The following is a 26,889-nucleotide window of genomic DNA, read 5'->3' as shown; positions in this document are numbered from 1 at the left end:
CAAGTCTGGAAAGACAATTGTCGTACGACTATTCTCATGTAGAAATTTATTACATTTATCATATGACAAGTCTCGAAAGACAATTGTCGTGCGACTATTCTCGTGTAGAAATTTATTACATTTATTTTATGACAAGTCTCTTAAGACAATTGTTGTACGACTGTTCTCATGAAGAAATTTATTACAAAGATTTTATGACAAGTCTCAAAAGTCAATTTTCGTACGACTGTTCTCATGCAGACATTTATTACATTTTTCTTACGACAAGTCTCGTAAGACAATTGTCGTACGACTGTTCTCATGCAGAAATTTATTACGTTTGTCTTATGACAATTCTCGTAATCTGAAGAATCGGCCTTTAGTATTTTTATTTGACTTTCCTCATCAAGAGTAGCTCCCTTTTGTCGATATCAATGAGAATCTCTCCCTAATTGAGATTACCTTTTGTCCTGAAGACCTACAAAAGTGCCCAGAAACAAAAATGGGATCACATTGTGTCAGATTGGAGGGAGGAAAAGGTGAAGCTGATGAATGCTTTGATCGGTTCATCTCAGGGCTGGATAGATATCCAGAAAGGTCCTGAACAAACGATTCTCAATGAGACTTCCGTGACTGGAAGATCTTGCCTGAGTAGTCAGGAGATGGCTTATGCCAGGGAAGTCTTGGAGTACAATAGAGTCGTGATTGAGGGTGTTCTGAGGCCGAATCTCGTGCAGAAATTTGCTCTTGTAGCCGAGGAGTTCAATGATGCCAAGATTACGGAGATGTGGGAGATTGTCAAGTACATGGTGAATGTGATGCCTTCAGCGAGGATTTTGGATCCTCTGCGGCAGAGAACTCACAGTGGGCAGTTGATTCAGCAGGCTAAGAAGTATTTGGAGCATCGGTATAAGGTTTACATGTCCACGGTTGTGTCGGAGCATCTCCGGGAGGCTCAATTGGGCGGAGTACCCAACACTTACAATTTGGTCAGTGCTTTTGTTAGGCTGAGATTCGGTGATTTGGACAGTTTGAACTGCATTGGGCTGCAGGATGGAAGGATCGAGGGCAAGCCAATCTGGCCAATGGTTTTCTATTGCCTGAGATGTGGAGATATCCAGGCGGCACTTAAGTGTCTGGATTACATTGGGCCAGGGCATGAGGATGTGATTCAGGTGCTCGAGGAGAAATTCCGGAAGCCCGATCAGAAGATTAGTTCGAAGTTGGAGCAGCAGATAAAGACGCAGTACAAGAGACAAATTCGGAATGCCACTGATCCATTTAAGAGAGTTGTCTATTGCATTGTGGCTTCGTGTGATATCCAGGAGCAGCATCCGGACATTGCCAAGACGTCCGATGACTTCCTGTGGATCCAGCTGTCGCTGATTCAGACGGAAGCTGAGGCCAATCAGGAGATTCTAACGTATTCGGGACTTCAGACGATGATCCTCGAGCAATATGGCGAGAAGCACTTCAATGCCCAGGATCAGCCACATCTCTATTTCCAGGTTCTGGCTTTGACTGGACAATTCGAAGTTGCCATTGAGTTTTTGTCTCGTTTCGACCGATTCCGGCCCCATGCTGTTCACATAGCTCTGGCTCTTAGTGAATTGGGAATGCTTGGAGGTTCCCATGATGTCCGGCAGCCACTCCTCTCAGTCGATCCTGAAGATCCGGTTCCCATGCGAAGGCTCAATCTCGCACGTCTCGTGATGCTCTATGTGAAGAAGTTCGAGATTACCGATCCAGCCGAAGCCATTCAGTACTTCTTCTTCCTCCGGAATCTCCACGATAGTGACGGCAGGAATCTCTTCCTGCTCAGCGTTACGGATTTGGCCATGGAGTGCGGAGAATATGATTTGATCTTTGGAAAAATCCAGGTCAATGGAATCCGATCCAGAGGTCTAATCGATCAGTTTGAATCGGTTCAGGTGGATCCCAAGGCTGCATGCCAAATGGTGGCTGATGAACTAGTGAAGAAGGGAATCTTCGAGAATGCCATCAAAATGTACGATTTGGCAGAGAATCACGAACAAGTTCTCAATTACACCTCGGTCCTCCTGAGTCAGGTGGTCAATCAGCCAGGGAAGAGGGGATCGGTTAGGGAGAGGATCCAGGTGATTGCCAGGGATATCAAGGATCGATATGACATCGATGAGATCAAGTGTGATCCCAAGACTGTTGCAACATTCATCATTCTCTACGATCTGCTCAAATTCTTTGATGAGTTCCACGAGAAAAAGCACCAGATGGCGCTGGAGACTCTGGCCAAGATCAACCTGGTTCCATTCACAATGGCTGACCTCGACAATTGTCTCAGGAACTTCAAAGAGTAAGTAGATTTTTATTAATTTGACCCTGGAAAATTAAATCTTGTGCACGAAAATCTCTTTTTGACCTTTTTGACCCTTGATAACCTCCTAACCTTCAACATAACCTAAAAAAAATATTTTTTTTATTGTTTTTTATTAAAAATGAAAAATTTCAGTGCTCTACTAATACTAAGCGTTGCTTTGTAAAAACTGTCTTTAGCTTTGACATAACCTGAAAAAACTTCTAATTTTCAGAAAAAACAAGGTTATGTTTGTTCTAACCTCAAAAAACCAAGGTGATAATAGATTTTTTCTCACGAAATTTCATGATACATTGAGATAGATCTATTGCAAAATGAGGTGATGTTGAACATAACCTGAAAAAATCACTTAAAAATGAAAAAAAACCTAAGGAATTTTCCAAACTGTACCTAATCAATTGAAATATAAAGATTTTCAAATAAATTTAAGATTTTATTTTCTTCAGGGTTTTTATGAAAAAAAAAATTTAGATGCTAACCTCAATTATTTATTTATTAAAAAAAAACACGAAATGATCCAATTTATTAGAGAATATATGATATTTTAAATTAATAATTTAGTAGCGTCCCCTGAAAAAAACTAATTTCCAGAAAAAAACAAGGTTATGTTTGTTCTAACCTAAAAAAAAACAAGCATTTTTTTGAATAATAAAAATTTAGTATGAAATTTTTTCTGCATTTTCTCTTACAATTTTTCAAGATATATTGAGATTTATTGCGATGTGAGGTTATGCTGAACATAACCTTGAAAAATTACTTAAAAATGGAAAAAGCACCTAAGGAATTTTCCAAACTGTACCTTATCAATTGAGAGATAAAGATTTTGAAATAAATTTTAGATTTCATTTTCTTTAGGTTTTTTATGAAAAAAAAAATAGATGCTAACCTCAATTATTTATTAATTGAAACAAAAAACACTAAATGAGCCAATTTATTAGAGAATATATGATATTTTTCATCAATAATTTAGGCGCGTTTCCTGAAAAAACCTAATTTCCAGAAAAAAATGAGGTTGTGTTTGTTCTAACCTCAAAAACAAGCATTTTTTCGAATAATAAAAATTTAGTATGAAATTTTTTCTGCATTTTCTCTTACAAAATTTCAAGATATATTGATATTTATTGCATTGTGAGGTTATGCTGAACATAACCTTAAAAAATCACTTAAAAATGAAAAAAAAAACAAACTGTACCTTATTAATTGAGACGTAAAGATTTTGAAATAAATTTCAGATTTTATTTTCTTTAGGTTTTTTATGAAGAAAATATTTTAGATGCTAACCTCAATTATTTATTTAAAAAAAAAACACGAAATGAGCCAATTTATTAGAGAATATATGATATTTTAAATCAATAATTTAGTCGCGACAATTAAATTAAAAATAAAACAACTGAACGTAATTAAATTTTCAATAAACTAAATTGTAAGGTCAAAAAGCTAAGGAATTCTGGCTATTCAAAGTGTTTCTGTATTTTTCTTAAATTAATTTTGTGAAAAAGCTTTCAAATATATGAAGCAAATTTCTTTTATAAGTTTCGCATAACCTCAAATTTTAAAACAAAAATTGGGGTTGTGTCAAAATTTTTAACAAACAGAAAAATCTAGCTCTTTAATGAACTAATTAAAAAATTGCCTCTCGGTGATAGTAGAATTTGTGAGAATCTTCCACTCCATTTATTTTATTTTCTCGTTTTTTTTTTAAAGTCAAATAAACCAAAAATATTTGTATATTTTCTTTGAGGTTAAAGTCAATATAACCTCACAATTCCAAACAACGTTCTAGATCAAGACAAATAAACCACAAAGAAAATTATACTCTTGTTTGGGTCCCGGTCAAAATCCCGAACGCCAAAATCCCGAAAGCCAAAATCCCGAATTCTTAAAAGTGTCACAGCTACTCCCACGATTGTACTCGAGCTTGCTGGAGGCAAAGGGAAATCTTCTGTGTCTTGGGAAATTATTCTATACATTTTCCTCCATATAATTTCATCCCTATCAGGATTTTGAACATTCGGGATTTTGGCTTTCGGGATTTTGGCTTTCGAGATTTTGGCCTTTTCGGGATTTTGGCGTTCAGGATTTTGGCTTTTGGGATTTTGGCTGCCACCGTCTTATTTATGGATTTAATTATTTATATTTGGGTTTAGATAGTTGATAAGCTTGATTTTACCGAAAACTTGACTTAATACATAACCTATAAAAAAAATGTTGGATTTTACTCAAAGTAAGACAGGAATCATCTTGAATATTTCGATATTAATTCATTGTTAATACATTTCTTAAAACAGGTAAATTGGCTAAATTTATCGCGAAGAGCTTTGCGGTTATTAAATTAATTTTTTTTTTTTTCAATTATTACCTCAAAGATTTTAATAATGGCCCGGTTATTATTTTTTTTGTCAAGATCAAAATCTGATGGAAAGATTTTTTTTTCATTCCAAAAAAATGAATATTTTTAACTACTTTGAGGTTAAAATCAACATAACCTCACAACTTCAAACAAGGTTCTAGGCAAATAACAGCATAAGGAGTTATTATGTCTCCCTATTTTTATGAATTAAATTATTTTTATTTAGCTTTAGATAGTTGATAAGCTTGATGCTACCGAAAACGTGATTTGATACCTAACCTATGATAAAAAACTCTTTAGATTTCTTTCAAAGGAATTCAGAAATTCTTTTGAACTTGAATATTTCAATATTAATTGAATGTTAACAAATAATCTTGAAGCTTTTAAATTGGTTAAATTTATTTCGAAACACTTTATGATCGTTAAATTGATTTTTTTTTTTGGTAACCATAACCTCAAAGAAATTTGTGTTTAAATGAAAATATTTTGTTTATTTTTTCGTGAAGATTTAAATCTGATGGAAATAATTGATTTCCCTAGAAATGCAATGCTTTCTAACGTTATTATCAATTAAAATTACGAGTAGTGTTATATTTTTAAGTAAACATAACCTCAAATATTGTAAGATGTGATTTTTATTATTCCGATGCACATTTTCTAAATGAGTTGAAATTCAGTCTGTTTTTGTCTAGTCTAATGCACTTAATGGTTTGAGTTTGAAGCTATTAACCATTTATATCAAGCAAGCAATTTTTCTTATAACATAACCTCAAATATAGGCTGGTACATTTGAAAACTGAAATTTTCACTGATCTATGATTACAATTTATAAGCCTTTGCAACGATTTCAACACTTGCTCGCGAGAACTAATTTCTTAGCATTTTTTTACTTATTGATCAAGTGAATTTTTTATTGATTATTTTTAATGAAATAGGGTAAGTGTGCCAAATTTCGCATAGTTGCATGCAAGCGCCAAAGTGTCAAATTTGAAAGGTAATATCTTTAATAGAAATTGATTTTTTTTCATTCCTTCTACTTAAGGAGTGTTGATTAGAACCTTGTAGAAATTTTATCGTCTTTATTTACTTTAAAATCATTCTTAATACATTTTGAAATGAATATAAATGTAGACATAGCTTTACCGACTTACCCTACCGATCACAAATCTGTTTTCCAATAAAATTCGAAAAGAGAGAAATCAAAATAGAAACAGAAAAGTAAAAAGAGAAGTAGAGAATTTGAAAAATTTTAATGTGAAATTGCAGTGTGAAAAAATTGCCTATTGCACAATAAATAATTTATATATATTCTTAAAGCCTAACTCTAACCTCAATAACCCTTATTGAAATCGCTTAACCGTTTTTTTTAAGTTTCAAACTGGTAAAAAAAACAATTTGTGAGACACACAAACAAGACTCTGACGAAGGCTCTTCTATTACCGCTACTTTTTTGTTACTCTTCTTAAAGAGGTTATTCTACAATTTGAGGTTATGAACGGTTTAACCTAAAAATAATGTTTGCGGACAGAAAATTTTAAAGTTCAATGTCCACGTTTTTTTCTTATAAATACAACAAACGACAATATTTATTTTAAATGTTAACTACCAAATAGTCCTCATCTACAGACTCTTCAAGTAAAGGTTATGTAAGGTTAGTAAGAGGTTATGTTCCTCTTGATATATTTCGGAACATTAGAAATTAAAATAACCTTCAACCTATGAGATTTATACTTCTTTTTTTTTTTTCTTCAATATACCAATAATTTTCTTCCATTCGATTTTACATTTTCTATACTTTCTATACTTTCTTTAGTATTATCCGAGTTAATTTCATTGCTATAAGGAGTCCCTAAGTATCTCTTTCATTTCAAATTTCTTGTAAAGAACCTTGTAGTTGGATTTTTAATAAATGATATGAAAAAAAATCCCCTCAAATCAGTTTTTTGTGGACAAAATGGGAAGATTATTATTTAAAAAAGAATTAAGTCAAGATATTTTGACACAGAAAACATGTTGTAAATTTCTAGGTTAGGTTTTACATAACCTAAGTCTGCATGGACTTAGGGATTCTTCAATGAACTTTGGGATGAACTTAGGGATTCTGCCTGCTCTGGTTCGAATTGGGAGTTGGAAAAGACATGTTCTGATTGACGCTCTGTGTAGAAAAATAACCTAAAACATTTCGTATCAACGTACAAGTCCGTTATATAAAATTTTTAACGTACATAACCTACAAAATTCATAAAACCTTTTTTCAGCTTAACCCTTAAAAAAGCCGCAGATGGTTTCCAGGTCTATTTATTATTTATTTATTTAGATTATTTATTTAATTATTTATGTTATTTAGGTTATGTGTACACATAACCTTACATTTTCCATAAATTAATGAGAGATTTGGAGTTTTAGTTCATGAAGAAATATTTCTAAATTACATTTTTAGCTTGCGAGTGGAAGTCTGCAAAGTCTTTCCGGACATCCTTCTGGCCACAATGGACATCCTGTACTCTCAGTACAGAGCCATTAAAGGTAAGGGTTCCCAGACTCCTCTTGGTGAAAATCCACTGACCAGACTCCGGGAGCATGCCAAAGCCCTCACGAGCATGGGAGCGACGATTCCCTACCGAATGCCCGGCGACACGAACAACCAACTCGTCCAGACGGAAATTCTTATGCATTAAGGTAGATTTTTTTTTAAATTTTTATATTTAGTTTTTGTTCTTTATTTTTTTTTTGAATTGTGGAAGGCCGAAATATTAAAGAATTGAAGTCGAGATACGATTGATTTGAATGCCAGAATCTAGGTCACTTAGGTGACGCTCCTTGTAGAGTTTGTAGTCCAGAATGAGCTCCTTGAAGGCCAGGAAGTCAGTCAGGGAGAAGAGTAGCTCAAAGATTTCTCCGTCCAATTGCGTTTTCCTTCGACACAATTCTTCGCTGAATCTCTCCATGTCGAAGTTGTTCATTCTCTTCTCCAGGTTCTCGACAATGTAGCCCTCGATGGCTGTTGTGTACTGATTGAAAATCTCCGTGTATTCGATTTTATTCTCTTCGCATTCATCGAATTCCTGGTAGTAGGTCTGCATAAAGTTCTGCACCAATTTCTACAAAAATGCGATTTTTTAGGTGATTTCTGGTGAAATATTCAAGGTTCTTACCTTAAACTCGTCGCTTATCACAAAATCTTCAATGTGACCGATAACTGTGTCGAAATAGTCTTCAAATTCGGAGGATGAAGACATTTCTTGCCTTGGGAAAGGCTTTTCTTTCTCGTTGTTATGTGAATGTTTGTTGGGATCAAGAAACTTCTACGGATATCAGAGTTGATAATTTTACAAGGATTATAGATAACGATTTTTCTGAGTATGATTACTTAGAAAAAAAAATCATTTTTGATGAACTAAAAGTTCTTTTGGTAATATTTTAAATAAAACTCGCCCTGAACATTTTAGAAATCGATTCAAAAAATATAAAAATTTAGAAAAAAAAACAATAAAAAAATGAAAAATTAAAAATATACCTTAGAGAATTCAGAAAAAATTAGTAACTCTCTTTAAATTTTTTTTTGCACAAGTTATTAAATTCTTAGTCAGGTGAGTAAATATTGAGAAAAAATATAGATTGCAATTCTTATAATTTTCTTTCTCAGTTTACCGTTAAAAAAAATCTACAGAAGACTATATTTTTCAATAAATATTTATCATTTTAAAATGAAAAATGTTACTACCAACTACTTTAGAAGAGTTGCGAAGGTATCGGAAATTGATTTTCAAGAAAAAAGAGATGGCAAAGCGTCCCAGCTTTCCGGAACTCACGAGATAGAGCACTCCGGGAATTAGTTTTTTGCATGTCCTTTTGGTGCTTACCGATCTACTAGAGATCAAATTGCTTAATAAAACACAACAGCCTTTCAAAATCAAAAATTTGTAAAGAAATCATTTAGAATGTTCTGGCATGACAAAAAATGTAAACACGAGAAAGATAAATCATTCTTAGATATTTAACGGATTCATTACAGATTTCAAAACCGGTTAAACATTGGCTTTCAAGAATTCGAGATGACGATTTTTTTTAGATCAGTCTTAAGTAAATATATTTGGACGAAATGTTCACCTGGACAATCTCTAAAACATATCCAAAAATAAAAGAAATCGTTTTTAAGACAAACCGAAAAAACATGGTTTTGAAGGGGATGGAGGGAGATGACGGAAGAATAAAAAACATAATAATGGTCCTATGGTCGACTTATGGGGGGAGGTATCCTCCGAAGATCGGAAGATCGTATCTTTTACCGTTTCGCCCAAGGGCTCATTCCCATTTTTTCTGACAAGGGTTTCTCGTTTCTCAGGTTTCGCGATGCAAGAATTTGGTTTCACGGTGCAAAGAATGAGTTTCTCGGGGTTCGCGATGCAAAGAGTGAGTTTCTCGGGTTTTACGATGCAGAAATTGGGTTTCTCGGGGTTCACGATGCAGAAATTGGGTTTGTCGGGTTTCGCGATAGAAAGAGTGGGTTTCTCGAGTTTCGTGATACAAAAATTGTGTTTCTTGGGTTTCGCGATGCAGAAATTGGGTTTCTCGAACAATTGACAAGGATTTCTCAATATGAGTTACCCGAGCTACCCCTTTACTGCGCCTCTAGATGGGTAATATGTTTCTAGGAAATGATGTCCTTAAGCTTTATTGCTTCAAGTAAAAGAAAGAAGAAACTTCCCCGAAATATTGTTGTTGGGGACGTAGCAAGGTTATAATTGGTTTGGTTTAGTCAGTTGGCAGATCTTAGTAAAAAATTGCTTCCATTCGGGTTGAACAATTTTGAATGAATATTTTATTTCATAATTACTATGATTTTTGAAAATCATTCTTAACATTTCTTCCTCCTGGTGCTTGCACCCACTTCTTAAATTCCAATCCGGCTCGAAGGACCAATTGTTGGGAATGTAGCAAGGTTATGGTTTGGGAACAATTTCCAATGAATATGGTATTTCGTAATTACTATGATTTTTTCAAACTCATTTTTAACATTGTTTTTTTTTCGGACTGAAATACGATATTTTCAGTACTGCAAGAAATAGTTGTTATACATTTTTCTCTATTTTTTCAACACAACAAAAAAAATTATGTAATTCAAGCTTTTAGGCATAGATACTTATATAAATAAAACATTTAAACTATTTTTTCTGAAATGTTCATTTCAAAATTTTAAAAATTCAGCCGTTCGAATTTGGTTTCCGGACACCATTTTGGAAAAAAAAACTTTCTTTGTAATAGTCAGGACTACTTGAAGTAGATTCATTAGACATACAAAAACAAAATGTTTCCTGTTAGCTGATGAGTTAAACTAGTCCTTGAACGAAGGATTTATTAAAAAACTGAAATTTGATTTTTCACTTATTTTACACCAAGTTTTGTCTTGTAAATTAAGTCGTGATCAAGTAAACATAAGAACCTTCGATCAAGGTTTAGTTTAACTCATCATTTCACAGGAAATAGCTAGTTTTTGGATTTCAAATGAACCAGTTCCAATAAATCTTTTACACCGAAAAGTATGCTTTTTTGAAAAAAAGGGGAAAAAAACCAAAATAGGTTTCAATAGTGGATTTGTAAAATTTTTAAAAGAAAATTTGAGAAAATATAGTTTAAATCCTGTACTTTTAAATGCCTAAGAGCATGAATTAAATTTTTTTATTGTGCTGAAAAAAATTCGAGAAATTATCAGGTTTTTATCAGTCATCTTGACCTACTTAACCCCTTAATAGGATGAAATAGTGCCGTAAGTCGATTAAACGCAGGAATTCTGTATAATTCTAATAGAAATTGTAGAAAAATAATTATGTTTCCTTGGTAAAATATCCCGAAATACTGAAATGATTCTTTATAATTGAGCGTTTTTTGTGGAATTTACAAAGGCTTTGACGCCCAAATTTATCGATAAACCAGATGACATTTCGCCCCAAATGCCCATTTGAGAGAGTCTACTGTATAGTAAAGAGAGGTAATCCGGATACTTTTCATAGAGTGCGACTTTAATGCTTGTTTTTGGACTGATGAAATATTTTTTTCGCCATTCCAAATCAATAGAATTATTCTTTGTTTAATTTAGAATCATAATAGAAATAGAATTTTAGCAATAATATTGATGAAAATTAATAAAATTACGATAATATTAATATATGCGCAAGAATGTTACTGCGTCGCTTTTATGTAACTCCGTTGAATTCGATCAAACTCGGATGCTCATTTTAAGGAAAAGTTTAATGCATAAAAATGAGAAGATATTATTTCAAAAACATTTTTTTAGAGTTTTATTCCATCAATTCATTTCATTAATTTATTATTTAATTATATATATTTTTATTTATTTTAAGATTGCACTCAATTCTTTGATTTTTCCTCGGTTTTCTTGGCTGACTTCCTCCCACGTTTTTTCTTTTCAGCTTCAATTGGCATTTGAGCCTTTTCCTTTACCATGTTTTTCTCCTTTAGTTTTATCTCCTTTTCTTCTGCCCTTATTTTTTTGTTCCTCTCTCTGGTCAACTTCCGTTCAGCAATTTCTTTCTTTTTTTGTAAATCCTGCCTCAATTTTTCCTCCTGTCCCGCGATAATTTCCTCGGAAGATACAATATACTGGTGTTTGACATTGCTGGCTTTGACCCTCTTCTTCTGACGACGTTTTGGAATTTCTCCTGGCCAGAAATAGCATTGTTTTAGTGTGTCGAAGATCGGTTGAGTCTCAGAAGTTGCAGAGAGTTGGTTTCCAGGGATGACTGGATCATTTGAAGGATTATTGTCGGTGGCCTGATCGTGCTGGTTATTGATAATGGACTCCTCTGAATGTTGGAAAACAATTTTCGGGAAATAAAGACCAGCATAGAAAAGTGGCCCATCCATCCAGCTACTCTGTGGTGACGTTCCCATTTTCCATCCTTCTGCGTTGTGAATGGCAATTTTGGAGTAATGTCAGTTTTATGAACAGCCATTGGAGGAGCAAGTTCGCCAGTAGCTGACACCATGAAGAGTACTGTGATACATTGCTTCGGTCCTGAATTTTTAAGAGATGGAACTACACGTGAACCTCTCCTGGACAGGACATTTCCATCTTCCGGTGTCAAAAAGAAGGCACTTTCGTCGCAATTAAAAACACGGTCTGGTGAAATGCTCAGAAGGTTGTGTTCTGTGAAATATCCAAGACAATTCTGAAACCATTCCGTGAGGTCTTCAGCAGTAACAGTAGCTCTTTCCAATGAGAAGGATTTTGGCTTGCGCATGCTGAGCTCTGGATGACGTTTAAGAAAATTCCTGAACTAAACGTCTCCGGGTCTTCCAGCTGTAAAATGGTTTGGAATTTTGTAGACCTCACAGATGAGTTTAACGCTGTCCAGAACTTGTTCCTTCCCGATGTAATGCCAGCCATCCGCACATCCCAGGATCCATTTGACAAGTTCTTTTTCCTGTTCTTTTGAAAGAATTGTTGGCCTGCCATTGCATTTGGGCACTCCCCTGGGTATTTGCCGGTCAATTTGTTGTGCAGTGTTGTTCTTGGGACATTAAATGTTTTGGATGCATATGCTATGGTAGAACCATCTCGTACACACTGCAAGGCATTCCTAATACCTTCCTTAGAGTAGGGCTTGTCCTTATAGGTCTTTTCTTTTGTTCCCTTTGGCATCTGAAACAGAAAAAGAGTCCTGAACAATGCAAATTCTGAACCAAAACATTGACTTTCACCGCATCCGACATGCATAGAAATGTAAACATTCACAAAAATCACTTATTTCTGTATGAATTATTAATATATTATCAATAAACTCTTACTCACCTTGTAGATCAATAACTACACTAACTTTTATTGATAATTTTGATTGCAAATAATGTTTTATTATATAGAAAAAACACTAAACTTTTTCCAGCGACGAGCTGTCAACAGCAAAATTTTCTCAGAAATTAAATTTTTAGTACACAACCCAGCTGACCCGAGCTTAAAAAAATATTTCTTGTACCCACTTATTAAACCGATAAAAATATAATTTTTGGTTTTTCTTAAAGTAGAATAGTTATATTATGATACTTCAGTAATTAATTACAGAAATAAAAATATAAATTATATTTTAAGTGGATGTATCCGAGTTAAATCGGTCGCGGCATCCGAGTTTTGCAATCGTCGGAGTTACATGGCCTTACTATATGCTACGGGGGAAATAAATTGCTTCGTGAAGCCGGGTGTATGGCTGTTTTCTTTCAGGTTATGCACACCTAACCTCTCATTTCCAAGTAAAACTTTTTCGCAAATCAAAATTGTCTTCAATAAGAAGTCGTTCCAATTTATTCAGATATTACTGAATAGAGTTCGATGATGATGACTAATTTTAAATGTTTATGTAGAAAAAATAGTATCAAAATCAAAACAGCAATAGCTACTCGCCAAGTACTTGCAGATTAATCACAGTTCACTTGTGGATGGTGTTTATTTTCAAGTAACAAGTACAACGAGATAAAAGTTACATGACCTCGTTTGAAACTGAGTCACTGAGTGCACAATTATTATGCGTTACTCACATTTTTGCTCCAAATGACGTCACTGAAAAGAATTTCTGCGAGATAACTTTTAATCGGCGTTTCGTGACGTAATAAAATACATTTAATTAATTAATATTATCGGAATTCAATTCAGAAATTCATTTCAAATCTATAACTTGCACTTTGCAATTTTTTATCCTAATCTTTGAAAATCTTATCTATAGAATTGATCAACTCTGTTTGGGATTTGTTTGGGACGCCGTTGCCAAGGAAATCCTTTTGTAAATTTTAATGAAACAAACATTTAATTATATTTGTCACCCATTTATTTATCTACGAATTGGACTACTGTACACATAATAAAATAAAACATTGCCTCTTTGGACTATAAAAAAGTTTTAAAGACTTACGCGCAAAAGAAATATCACATGAAAAATTCTACAAACGTGATCGTCTAAGAAATGGCTCTAAAATTCTGCAACAACAATTGTTCTAAGAATGTTCTTTAGTGAGAATACTGGAAACAGTGTTCAAAGTATTTGCACAAATAGTAGCCCAAATCCAGAACCAAAGGCCAATCCTATTCCCAGGAAGGCTGCCATCATCGATGCTGCCATTTCCTTTTCGTGATTTGCAACGATTTTCGGGGCACAGAGTAGGGCAATGTTGGCGATGTAGCCATTGGTCAGGGCAAAAATGCACATCAGGAGGATGAACACTATGTCGGAATGTATGATGATCGGCAAATTTTCGCGCGGTGTTGAATTGCACATCAGGAAGATGGGAATAAATCCTGCCCGGATGAGTGTAAAGAAAGCCACAAGGCGAGGTCGGTTTTGAGGCTGCAAAAAAATGACGCAAGAAATTAATGATTAATCTGCTTATCATCTTAATTTTTCGCGAAATTGCCGAGAGAATCATCTGAGAAGCTAATTGCAAGGAGATAATTTATTGCATGTTGAGTGTTTCCTTAAAAAATATAAATATCTCTCTGAGTCATAAAGGGGTTTGTCATTTTAAAAATGAGTGACTTGTATTTAATAAATCGTTTCTATGAAAAAAAAGCGTTAAGTTACTGCGATATTTTGTTATGATTCTTCGTTTTTTCTGTTTTCCGGTTCAAAACCGATTTGTACGGATTCATAGATAACCTGAAAATGTAAGAATTTTGGATAAAAAGCAATTATCGGTTCATAAGCTCTTGGAACCGATTCTGACTTGTCCAGAATTCCACGACCCTTTCAGCAAATCTAAACTCACAGTGAAATCGGTAAAGAAATACGTTTCCCAGAGCTAAAAAAAACATTTGACTTTGAAAAAGCGTTAGAAGGAATAATTTAAGGTCATTGTCGTAAAAAATAAGCAGCAATCAATATTTTTATTATTATTAACACTAAACCTACTAAGACCGATCAAATTGACCGGTTTAAAATTAACACATATTTAAACGGTACATTGTCACTATCGAACTTTGTGAATTTCTTTAAAAATGCATGTAATACATTTTTCAGTATTTAAATTTTAATTTTTTGCTCTTTTTCGAGACAAATTTGTCGAGTGTCCATCCTACACTACCGCGGTTTGTTGTTTGACCGAAAAACGACCAAAAACGGTCGGTAGATTTAGTATTAAAATAGATTTTTTTTTTTTTTGAAAAAATCAAGAAAGAAACCCTTATCCAAAAAGTGCAAGAGTTCAGTAATCAAACTAAAAACAAAGTTAAAAAAAAAAACATAAATTGATAGAAGTTAAAAAATGGAATTTGGTCTTACTAGATTTAAAGCAAAAGAACAAAAAGAACTTTTTTTGTGTGAAAAATAATTATTTCATAGTAGAGCCTGAAAATATTAAATCTTCAAATCGGTCTTTCAAAACTTACTCGTATTTTTTTTATAAAGACCTTGAATTATGAAATATCAAATTGTTTTAATATTAAAAAAAAAACAAACTAACTCGAGACATTAAAACGTTAAAATGAACTTTAGCAATTAAATATAAATATTTCAATACAATTTTTAAACTTTCTGTGTCTCAGAATTCAGGGCAAAAGTAAGTTGTTTGATAGAAAACTTCCAGAATAGAAAAATATTCCCAATAAGTGTAAGCCGACAAAATTTATGCTATGTGTCTTTACTAATAGTGAAAGTTATCCCCTAATCCCGAATACTTCCCTTTGTGGAATTAATGAAACATTACTATGTTGTAGTATAGGGTTAAGATGTAATTAGCTTATCGTATTGGTTTCTAATAAGGCAATTTAATGGAGTCATGTCATTGTATTTTTTCTTGTTGGATTATTTACGAACAAGCAGTTTAATTTTACTTCCTTGATCTAGATAAAATCACTTGCAACATTTTTGGTATTCATGTATAAAATACTAAAATTCTATTGAACTATTTTGAATCTCCATTTAGATAAAATGAAAATAAATAAAAGTAAGATATTTTTTTAAACTTTATAATATGGAATCCACAAAAGTAATACAGATGAGTTTCTTGAGTAGTTGAAATAGCTTGAGATCCCAAAAACGTATTACAGAATTTAAAATTGTTTAGTAATATTATTGTAAGACTCCCGTATAACTACGAAGTCTCCATAAAAATCACACAAAGTGCACAGAGCTAGAATCAAATCCAAAGAATTCAAGACTCTTCGATTAAACCTCCTATGTCAGTCTCCAGCGCAATTGCAGCCCATAATGCCTTCTAAAATTTCCTCTGTGTTTTTAAATGATTTTTTAAATTATAAAACATTTCGTCTCTTTAAATTAAAAGTGCTCTAACCTCATTTTCTTTGTATCTGCGTAACAAACGACGCCTCATGATGCATTGTTAGCAACAATTGCTGATATAAAGCAAATGTACTTAATATAGTTTGATTTTGAGAAAACGATTTATTTAGTACGAAACGTTCTTTCTGATGATATTTATGTGCTTATGATCAAAATTTATGATTTTTTAAAAAACTTCATTGATCTAAATAACTGATATGTTATTAGTTAACATAATGCATCGTCATTTTTTATTTTTATTCGAGACACACACCAACTGTATGCTTTTTTCAAATTTACTTCGTATCTTTAATGCTGCTCTTGACGTATGGTTTTGACTCTCTCTGTGCACAAACACAAAATTTCTTGGGATTACGTACCAAGCGAACAGAAGTCTGTTCAATCACTTTCACAATAAATTAATTCTCCATGGAAAACATTTGCTGCTGGTTCAATTGTACGCATGATACCGTTTCTCAAGGCTCGTAGTGAGTCGAAAACGAGTTGAAGTGCACATGGCAATTGGTTGAGATCAGTGGCAAAGACAATCAGAGCCAGTGCCCCGATAGCTCAGTTGGTAGAGCAATCGCCTAGATAGCGAAAGGCCCCCAGTTCCAAGCCTGGTTGGAGGCAGGGATTTTTTTCCTGTCTCTATTTGGGTTAAATTTGTGGCTTGGGAATCACTTGTTCTGATTGTCGCTCTATGTGCACAAACACAAAATTTCTTGGGATTACGTACCAAGCGAAGAGAAGTCTGTTAAATTACTTTCACTATGGAAATTAGAAATAAATAAAAATGCAAATTTACAATTTGAAATCAAAATCATAAACATAGGAGGATGAAATTTTGGTTTAATAGCGGTTTATAAAAGTTTGTCTCGGATTAATTTAAAATGGTGTGTTTTACGAGATATTTGGTATCGCCAATGCCTGGAAATTTGAGGTAATAACCTTCAAGTCGTTGATTGCAATAAGAAAAAGTAAACCATATCGTCTTTTATCTGGTTTTGATTATGAATTTGATCTCTGAATTCAAAGGAATATTTCCTTAGTTATCAGAGCCGTAGGTCAAATTTACAAACGTTACCAAATAAAAATTCGTCATACCGTTTACTTATTAAAATTCTTACGCTCCTTTATTACTGAAACCTGAGAGAAAAAGAACTCCAAGTCAAAATCTGTCAGTTCAAAATCGTTTCAAGTAATACCAAAACCATTTCCAATTAATCCAAGACACTTCCTCTTCTAAGCGGGTAGCTGTAATTAATGCCTTCTTTGGACAGTTATTAGCCAAAAATTTTGTCTCATTTCTTATAAGAACTGTTGCTCTGATGTCTAATTCATGAGAGTAACCAGATTTTAACTGATTACTGACCAATATATTTTATTTATAAAGATAATTTTACCTCACTGCTTAAAAGAAGGGCTAGTGCCTCGAATTAATACAAAATGGTGTATTGTACGAGATGATTGGTTTAGACATTGGCTAAATTTCCGATCAACTAGGCAATCGACAAGCGAAATAGATAGAAACCAATGACCACTTATGATCGGATACGGTCGAGAATTTCACTTTTGGTTGTACGAAATTTAGCCACGGCCAGGATCAATTATCTTGTACATCATACCATTTCCTCTAAATTCAAGATACTTTATCTTTTTCTAAATAGAAAGAATTTATGATGCTATTTCAATTGAAATGAACATGTTTTTTCTAGCACTTTACTGTTCTCAAAAGCTTTTACATAATCGACTTTTCTTTGTAATGGTTCCTGTCACGACTTTAAGGTGGTTTTAGAACACAGCGAGGACTGGGGAAAATATCCGAGTAAGAAACCAATGTAAAGTCGATAATGCAGAAGCATTTAAGAACAGTAAAGTTCTAAAAAAAAATATTTTCATTTTTCATTGGAATTAGCACCATTACTCTAGTGAATTTAGGCACAGATGTGTCTTGGCTTACTGGTTTCTATTTTTGCTGATCATATTGTCAATATTTACAGTATAGAGTTCCTCAAATTTGAACATTTGGGGCATATAGATGACATTTCTCACTCCTCAAATTTGAACAATATTTTCAAAAACGTAACGGTATTAATTTAAAATTCACTTTTTGTAAATTTAGGAAAATAACTTTAGCGAATTTTATCAATTGAATTTGTTGTGAAATACAGTTCCCGCTCTCTAATCCGGATCGGCGTAATCCGGACGAGTTATCGACAGTTACATTTAAAATAACTTTGAGGTTATGTATGCATGTGTGTTCAGCAATGAAAATGAAATCTTGTATTATATTTTCAAGACGTTGAACAAATTCAAAAAAAAATCCATCCGGATTACGAAGCGGTCATCTGTCATATTGTCTCCCAATCGTCCAGATTACGAAGCGGGCACTGTAGGTGGAATTTGTTGAGGAAATTAATATAATACTACAATATTAATATAATACGACACCAGAGAAAAATAGTTCTAATTCAGACATACCACCCAAAACTTTCTTCATATAACCTCAAATTTAACATTTTGAATTCAACTGTCGTTCAAATTTGAGGAACTCCACTGTAGAAGAATCCGAAATTTAGAAAAGGTACTTCATTTCTCTTTATGCTGCACCCCTCTCATTAATTTCTATTTACCAAAAATTATCACAAAACTCCTCTTTCCTCAAATATTGCCACTAATTTCCAAAATATTTGCACTTGTCTGGCGTCTTTCCACCCTTTGGAATTTTCCCACTGAAGAAAAAAAAGTCCTGTACTCACCCATTCAAAGAGTCCGGCTATGATGCGTCCTAAATAGTCCCCGGAATTGAAAACCAAGTAGTTTACGACGGTGGTGAAGAAGACATCGTTCCAAAGGTGTCCATTGCCGTGATTCTCGCTGGTCACGAGAACCGTGACGGCGGGATAAACTGAGAGAGTGACCACGAAGACAAACCACTCGGAGAAGCCATAGAGCCAGATCTTCCGGAGAATGTGCCGGAAATCGGGTGCAATTGGGGGCTCTCCGAGTAGATGGGCTTCATCCTGGAGTCGAGGGGTCACTGAGGAGCGATTTGAGGTGTAGAATTTGAAGAAAATGGTCCTGGACATGAGGAAGTAGGCCAAGAGGGAGATTATCATGACCACAATGGCCACACTGAAGTAGACCAGAGCAGTTGTGTTCGGGGAGGCTCCGAAGGTCAGAGAGATGACTTCACAGAGTGCAGCAAAAATGCCCCCAAGTGCCTGGCCACTGACCACGGCTGTCATGTATTCAGAAGGGAATTGTCCGGCAATTCCAAAGAGTCCTCCGGAGAGGATTGCTGCAGCAATATTCATTACCACGACCGTAGTGATGGTGATGGCAAAAAAAGCCCGTTGCCAAGAATCTGTGTCCACTTCCACGAAGACTGTTGTAAAGATGAAAAGGACAAAGATGATCCCCATCGAGCCCATCATTCGTAGCTTCAGGGGAATTCGGTGGCTGAGAAAGGCATTTAGGACCAGAAAAACTGTATTGGGAACAGCTGAGGACACACTCAAGTCCGACGTAAAGGTCCTCTGGATGGGTGTTAGGACATCTGTGTCATTTCCTGTTACATTCCGGAACTTGAACATCCAGTACTGCAAAAGAGAAATTGGAACTTACAATCGCTCCCAAATGACAAAGAAGGAAGCATCTAACATTCTCAGCTGTTATGAAGAAATTCCATGGGAGGAGTGTGGTCATTCCCAGGAGGTAGAATATCATGTAGATGATGTTAAGTCGGTCAGTGGGTTCATTCTTTGTCTCAGAACGAATCTCAACTTCGTCATTGGAAGCGCGAGTATCGTCGGATTCACCAAAATCACTGTCACTGGGCTGAAGTAGCGGACGGGAGTTAATGGAGTGGTCCATTGTCGTGAAAAATGTACCACACACTGAACGTAAATACTTTTATCAATGCACCATTCTCCCTCATTCAGTTCTCTTTTGAGGAAGGTCTTGAAAAGCAAAAAGTCAGATAGTACACTGTTAAAATTCCCACAGCGAATTAATAATGTGGAATTCCTGTGTCTTGGATAGCATCCACGTATTCCAAAAATCTCCCTCCTTGAATGATGGAACCTAACGAATTTTTCTTAGGTGTTCAATTTTAGGAGTCTTGGGGTGGAAATGAGTTCCATCATTTTTTCGTGGTTCATAACCGATTTGAACCGATTTTGTAAATCAGTCATAAGATCGCCCAAAAAAGCTTTAAATGAAACTGAATTTCCGGACAAAAATTAATTTTTTTTGCTCATATATTTGGGGTAAGTGTGCCAAATTCCGACCAGCTTGCAATTTCGGCCACCTTTTTTGTTCCTCGAATTTCCATGATTTTTTTATTTTCACGGACTATAGAGATTATATAATGCAAAAGAATAACAAAAAATGTAGCTTCGACAAACGAGATGACGTGAAAAAGGCATTGGAAGAATTCTGGAAAGGCAAGGAACTATGAGAAAATGAAGGTGGCCGAAATAGGGCACCAAAGCTATGTCTACATTTTTATTCATTTTAAAATGTATTAAGAATAATTTTAGAGTAAATAAAGACGATAAACTGTCAACAAGGTTCTAAGCAACACTCCTTAAGAAGAAGTAATAAAAAAATCAATTTCTATTAAAGTTATTACATTTCAGACTTGAGACTTTGGCGCTTGCATGCAACTATGCCGAAATTTGGCACACTTACCCTAGTTCATTAGCGGTCAAAACCAATTCCGAATTTTGTCGGGGCTTTCGAGGCCTTTCCAATGACACCAAATTTGTCCAAATCTATTGAAAATTAAGTCCCTATTGCTGTTTTAAGCTTCAGTAAAATTTTTTGAGAACAGTGATTTTTGCTGCTAAATGTTAAATTTTATGACAACAGTAAAATTTACTACGAACACTAAAATTTTCCGAGAGCAGTAAAGTTACCTGAGAACGGTGAAATTTTCTATGAACAGCAATATTTCCTGGGAACAGTAAAACTTCTCTTATAACAGCAAAATTTTCTGCAAACAGAAAAATGTTATACGAGCAATAAAATTTTCTGAAAAAAACAACTAGTACAATTTCCTTTGGATTCCAATTCATTGCAATGTCCTTTTCGAATAGTAAATCTTCCTGGAAACAGTAAAATTTCCAGTGAACAATGACATTTTTAGGAAAGAGTAAAATTTCTCTTTAAACAGAAAAATCTCCTGTAAACAGTTTAAGTTCCTTTGAACAGTCATTTTTTTTGCAACAGTAACATTTCCTGGAAATTAAGAATAGTAAAATTTGCTGGGAATAGAAAAAAATATTTTGCGAACATTAAAATTTTCTGGAAAAAGGATTTTTTTTCTTTGGGCAGTAAAATTTCCCTCCGAACTTCGAACGGTAAAGTCTCCTGGAAACAGTTGAAGTTTCTTTGAACAGTAAATTTTTGTGCAACAGTAAAATGTCCTAGAAACTAAGAATAGTAAAATTTCTTGGGAATTGTAAAATATTCTGCGAACAGTAAAATTTTCTGGAAACAGGAAATTTTGAGCGGTGAAATTTCCCTCCGAACTTCAAACAGTAAAATCTCCTGGAAACAGTAAAATTTCTAGTGAACGATAAAATTTACAGGGAACAATAAAATTTCCTTTCGAATAGAAAATCCTCTTGGAAAGAGTTAAAGTTTCTTTGAACAGCAAAATTTCCCTTCAAACAGTAAAAACTTATTGAAACAGAAAAATTTCATGTGAATAGTAATATTTCCTGGGAATAATAATAATATATTTATAGTACACAAAAATTTCTTATGAAAAGTTAATTTTTGCGAACAATAAAATTTCCTTTAGAACAGTAAAATCTCGTGGAAACAATTAGCTTGAACAGTAAACTTTTCTTGGGAACTGGGAACAGTAAAATTTCCTGGGTAACAGCAAAATTTCTCGTGAACACATAATTTTTTGTGAACACTAAAATTTTCTGGGAACAGTAAAATTTCCTAAGTACATCAATATTTCTTGTAAACAGTTAATTTTTTGTGAACACTCAAATTTTTTGGGAGCAGTAAAATTTATGAAAACAGTAAAATCTCCTGGGAACAGTAAAATCTCCTGGGAACAGTAAAATATCCTGGGAATAGTAAAATTTCCTGGGTACAGCAAACTTTCTCGTGAACAGATATTTCTTTGTGAACACTAAAATTTTCTGGAAACAATAAATTTTCTGCCAACAGTAAAATTTCCCCTTGAACAGTAAAGTTTTCTGCGAACAGTAAAATCTCCTGGGAATAGTAAAATATCCTGGGAACAGTAAAATTTCCTGGGCACAGAAAAATTTCTTGTAAACAGTTAATTTTTCTGGGAACAGTAAAATTTTCTTCCAGCATTAAAAATTTCCCCTTGAATGGTAAAGTTTTCTGCGAACAGTAAAATCTCCTGGGAACAGTAAAATTTCCTGGGTACAGCAATATTTCTTGTAAACAGGTAATTTTTCGTGAACACTAAAATTTTCTGCGAATAGTAAAATTTCCTGGGAACAGTAAAATTTCCTGGGTATAGCAATATTTCTTCTAAACAGTTAATTTTTCGTGAACACTAAAATTTTCTGGGAACAGTAAAATTTCCTAAGTACATCAATATTTCTTGTAAACAGTTAATTTTTTGTGAACACTCAAATTTTTTGGGAGCAGTAAAATTTATGAAAACAGTAAAATCTCCTGGGAACAGTAAAATCTCCTGGGAACAGTAAAATATCCTGGGAATAGTAAAATTTCCTGGGTACAGCAAACTTTCTCGTGAACAGATATTTCTTTGTGAACACTAAAATTTTCTGGAAACAATAAATTTTCTGCCAACAGTAAAATTTCCCCTTGAACAGTAAAGTTTTCTGCGAACAGTAAAATCTCCTGGGAATAGTAAAATCTCCTGGGAACAGTAAAATTTCCTGGGCACAGAAAAATTTCTTGTAAACAGTTAATTTTTCTGGGAACAGTAAAATTTTCTTCCAGCATTAAAAATTTCCCCTTGAATAGTAAAGTTGCCTGCGAACAGTAAAATCTCCTGGGAACAGTAAAATTTCCTAGGTACAGCAATATTTCTTGTAAACAGTTAGTTTTCCGTGAACAATAAAATTTTCTGGAAACAGTAAAATTTCCCCTTAAATAGTAAAATTTTCTGCAAATAGTAAAATATCCTCGGAAAAGTAAAATTTCCTTGGAAGAACAGAATATCTTTCGAATTCGAACAGATAAAATTCACTTATAGGGGGAGGCTTTGATCGTTCGCATATACGCTACCTTCAGACACTTCATATTTCTCCCATATTCCTTTATGAATCTCACATATGGCTATATATTGTAATAGCTAACCTTAAATCCCATCTTTCCTGAAAAAATTGAGAGTCTAATCCTTTTTTTCCTAGTTTCAGGAAACAAAAAATAAAAACAGGTCCAAAACTGTAATTTTGCTGTGCAATATTTCATACGATTGTGCAGAATTAATATCACTTTTCTGAAAAACTACTATCACAAAGGGTAGAAGGGTTATTAGGAATCAGATTTATGTAAAAATCTTTTAGGCTGAACAGGCACTTTTTGTGGGTGGAACAAAATTCACAAACTTGACTCAGATTCATCGATCGCATATAGAAGACTGCTTCTTTCAGATATTTTCCAGGAAACTTCATTTTAGATACGATCCCTCATATTCACATCTATTGTAATCTACCGATTTGATCCACCACTAAAAAGGAAAACTTAAAAATCGTAAAGTTGATAAACAAGAAGTAATTTGACTCAAATAGGCTGCAGTTGAGTAATTATTAAGCAATTTTGCATTTCTTTGATATAAAAATATTTTTCAAGCTTGCACAAACTGAATGTGCAATGAAAGAATCACATCTGCAATAAGCTCATACAGTTTACAACTGGTTTTTTGACAATCTTTGACATAACCTCACTATTGTGTTGTTTTGCATGACAAAGGAAAGAAATTGTCCGTGAGAAGCTGTTTTGTGAAAATTTTAGCTTGTTCACCTGCTGAAGCTCAATATCTGTGCTAAATCCCGATTCCTGCAGCTGCAGGAACAGAGAAATCTTCAATGATGAGCATTCAAACGTTTTTGTGCATATCCGGCTCCGTGGAGGAATGGTGGAATCTTGTGTGGTCTTCTCGCTTGCAGAGTTTTAGTCAATTTTTAGCTTTAAAAACTTATTGATTCGTGTAAATTTGGTGATATTTGGACTTTTTAAGAAAGTATTCATCAGATTTAACCGTTTCCGGAGTGAAATTCTCGTAGAACCAATCAAAAAAATGGTTTTTAATGTCAATAAAACATCTCTCAGAAAAGTTCCAAAAAAGTGATATTAAAATGTTTTATTCTATATAAAAATGGTTTAATCAAGTAGATTAGAGTTCCCTTTAAACAATGATGTGCAACTTTTAGTGTCCGGTGCAAAATTTACGGTGAAAATGGGGTGTTCAATGATGGCGTGAATCGTGTGCGATAATAGAAACTTGATTCATCTATCGGATAAATCGCCATTAAATTTTCATTTTCCTCTGGAGGAAAATCTAAGGATTTCCTGGAATTTTGTTTGGTGGGATTATAAACCTTATAAGTAAGACATTTTTTTGGCATAGTTGGAGAATCCATACAGTTTGCATGGTAGTCAGAAAAAATCACTGAACTTGAACATCATTTTTGTATGCGAAAGTTCAAAGCCTCCCCCTACTTACATACAAAGAGTAAAGTTTTCTGTGAATTGTAAAATTTCCCTTTGAACGGTAACATTTCTCTTTCAACACTAAAATGCCCCTTCGAACAGTAAAATATTCTACGAACAATAAAACTTACCGGGGGTGGATAGGGTATTTTAACTATTAAAAAAAAAGAAATGCTCAACGAGAACTAACGTGTTGATCCTTTACTGTTGACTTCTACAGATAAAAGATTAACTCTTCTTTTTATTTCTGTGTTTATTTAGTGGTATCTCAGCATCAATCTGGTGCGATATGAAACACAAATTCATTACATACTTCCTTTGAGGTTAAGTTATACATAACCTTAAATAGTTGAATAAGTTCTCTGTCTGATACGAGAATAAAACTATCAATCTTTTTACTAACTTCGTAGAAAAAGTTATTTCCATTCACTGTTTTAACGCAAAAAAGAACTAAAAGGTTATAAAATGTTTTAAATGCTAACCCCATATATAATCAAATAACCTGGATATGTAACATGTTTCAGGAGTATTTGTTTCATTCTGGAATGCAACGATTCTAGGGGAAAATTGCATATAAGGTACAATAAACTTAAAAATTTCTTTTAATGATATGACTGTTTTATCGAGGTTAAATTATACATAACCTCAAATTATAGAACAACTGCTTTATCAAATAAGTGAATTTCGCCCATTATCACAAATTCATGAGAGGCAGAATAAGATATCAAATAAAGAAATTGCTAATGGAAATTTTTATTCCAAAACATTAAAGATTCCAACTTCACTTTTGTGTTAGAAAATTTTGAGGTTAACCACGCCTATTCGAATTGAAAATTTTGAAAACGCAATTTTTTTGTCTGTAGAAGCCAACAGTACGTAAAACTTTTATTTATTGTAAAAATATTTTTAACAAATAATAGAAATAAATAAAATTTACCTTTTTAACATTTCACCAAGTTTCCAAAAGACTTAGGAACATGCATAAATTCATTTATTGCTCTTAGTCATAACATTCAATGGTAGAATATCTTACAAAACGAGTATTTTTAAGCTATTGCTGGTTATGGTAGCAAGTCCACAAAGAAAAAAACTATCAAGGTAATTCACTGACTCTTCAAATAATTTTTTTTTTTTACAAAGTATAGGTTATTTACACTAATTTACAAAAATCCACCCCAAAGCTAAGAATTCTCTAAAGATGGTTGTAGGCTATCTTAAAAAGGTTTACATGGCGACATCGCAGCACTTTGCCATTGATTCTGTACTCTGAGATCCTCCGCTTCTGCTCGTATCGCAGTTGTTGCTCTTGTTCTGCTGATGCACCAGGAAACTATTGGCGATGGCACGATCGAGACCAGTGTACTGGAAGGCTTTCCTGTCCACTCCAGCATCACTAGCTACTTCTCTTGGTTCACTTCGGCGTCTGCTGGATTTTGATCTCTCAGACACGCGACTTCTTAAAGATCTCGTTGATCGCCATCGGTAGAGGTTATCCTAAGAAAAAGTTAGGTTAGGTCATTGACTTAGGGTTAGGGTTATTAGATGTTGGTTTCTCACCATTATCTGCTGTTCAGGTACGAAGTAGGGAGGTGCCATTGGGGGATAGGGGACAGAATAGGGGTACATTACTGGGGGAGGAATTGGAGGCTAGAATTAGGAAGAGAAAAATTTGATTAGAAAATTTTAAATTAGGAAAAATATAAATTTTAAAGAGATTTCAGCTTCCAATAACCTAATGAGGCACTGATATTATTTAGAAACTTAGGGTTATGTGGCATATGAGACCTTCTGAGCTTATGGAAAACATCTTGTAGTTTTAAAATTAATAAGAATCTTATCTGCCTTTTGTAGTTCTATCATTAAAAATACAAGAGATCTTTCTGGTATAATTGATACGTTTTGTAAAAGTGTTGCTATGTGGTTTTATTAAATCTAACCTAAAAAACCAGGGTATATTTTAAAAAATATAAGCTCCTAAATTGGATTTTGAAGTTAATTTTCATAAATAGACAAACAAATTGAACATTTCAGAATTATTTCCCCTTCATAATCGTATCAAACTCATATCATTCTAACCTCAAAAAATCAAACAAGCAACTTTCTGATGTTTCAATTTAAAGATCTCTTTTTTTTAAGTAAATAGAGGGGGTTTTATATCGCTATAAAAGTAAATGAAACCGTTCAACTTGCCTTCATAACCCTTATTAATTTAAATTATACTTCTCCGTATCAGAAAT

General features: G+C 33.8%; 4 protein-coding genes across 6 annotated transcripts in view; 1 reads left to right on the top strand and 3 right to left on the bottom strand.

Moving 5' to 3' along the window:
• LOC129807695 (nuclear pore complex protein Nup93-1) overlaps positions 1 to 26,889 on the top strand; it is a 90,872-nt gene that overhangs the window by 3,516 nt on the left and 60,467 nt on the right. Inside the window, exons 2-3 of one of the 2 annotated variants that reach the window (XM_055857139.1) lie at positions 456 to 2,311; positions 7,123 to 7,361. In XM_055857139.1, coding sequence (XP_055713114.1) covers positions 456 to 2,311; positions 7,123 to 7,360 — 2,094 coding nt within the window. In that variant the 3' untranslated portion in view covers position 7,361. Of the gene's footprint in view, positions 1 to 455; positions 2,312 to 7,122; positions 7,454 to 26,889 lie in introns of those variants that run through there. The other variant, XM_055857138.1, reaches the window with a different exon arrangement.
• LOC129807701 (ADP-ribosylation factor-like protein 2-binding protein) lies at positions 7,436 to 7,992 on the bottom strand. The gene is made up of 2 exons (XM_055857149.1): positions 7,838 to 7,992; positions 7,436 to 7,783 (listed from the first exon to the last, which is right to left on the bottom strand). The coding sequence occupies exons 1-2, from the start codon at positions 7,919 to 7,921 to the stop codon at positions 7,436 to 7,438; spliced, it is 432 nt and encodes a 143-aa protein (XP_055713124.1). The 5' UTR covers positions 7,922 to 7,992.
• On the bottom strand, positions 13,497 to 19,959 carry LOC129807699 (equilibrative nucleoside transporter 3). Its single transcript, XM_055857147.1, has 3 exons — positions 19,631 to 19,959; positions 18,727 to 19,569; positions 13,497 to 14,035 (listed from the first exon to the last, which is right to left on the bottom strand). The coding sequence occupies exons 1-3, from the start codon at positions 19,841 to 19,843 to the stop codon at positions 13,724 to 13,726; spliced, it is 1,368 nt and encodes a 455-aa protein (XP_055713122.1). The 5' UTR covers positions 19,844 to 19,959; the 3' UTR covers positions 13,497 to 13,723.
• Positions 25,627 to 26,889, bottom strand: part of LOC129807698 (uncharacterized) — a 33,807-nt gene continuing 32,544 nt past the window's right edge. For both annotated transcript variants that reach the window (XM_055857146.1, XM_055857145.1), the window contains exons 6-7: positions 26,210 to 26,299; positions 25,627 to 26,146 (exon numbers count right to left, since the gene is read on the bottom strand). In XM_055857146.1, the coding sequence (XP_055713121.1) occupies positions 25,877 to 26,146; positions 26,210 to 26,299 (360 nt within the window). In that variant the 3' untranslated portion in view covers positions 25,627 to 25,876. The remainder of the gene's footprint in view (positions 26,147 to 26,209; positions 26,300 to 26,889) is intronic.

Source organism: Phlebotomus papatasi, chromosome 3 (assembly GCF_024763615.1).
Source record: "Phlebotomus papatasi isolate M1 chromosome 3, Ppap_2.1, whole genome shotgun sequence".
NCBI lineage: Eukaryota > Metazoa > Arthropoda > Insecta > Diptera > Psychodidae > Phlebotomus > Phlebotomus papatasi.
Note: the sequence above shows the minus strand (reverse complement) of the source record. Positions and strands in the feature narration are given on the sequence as shown.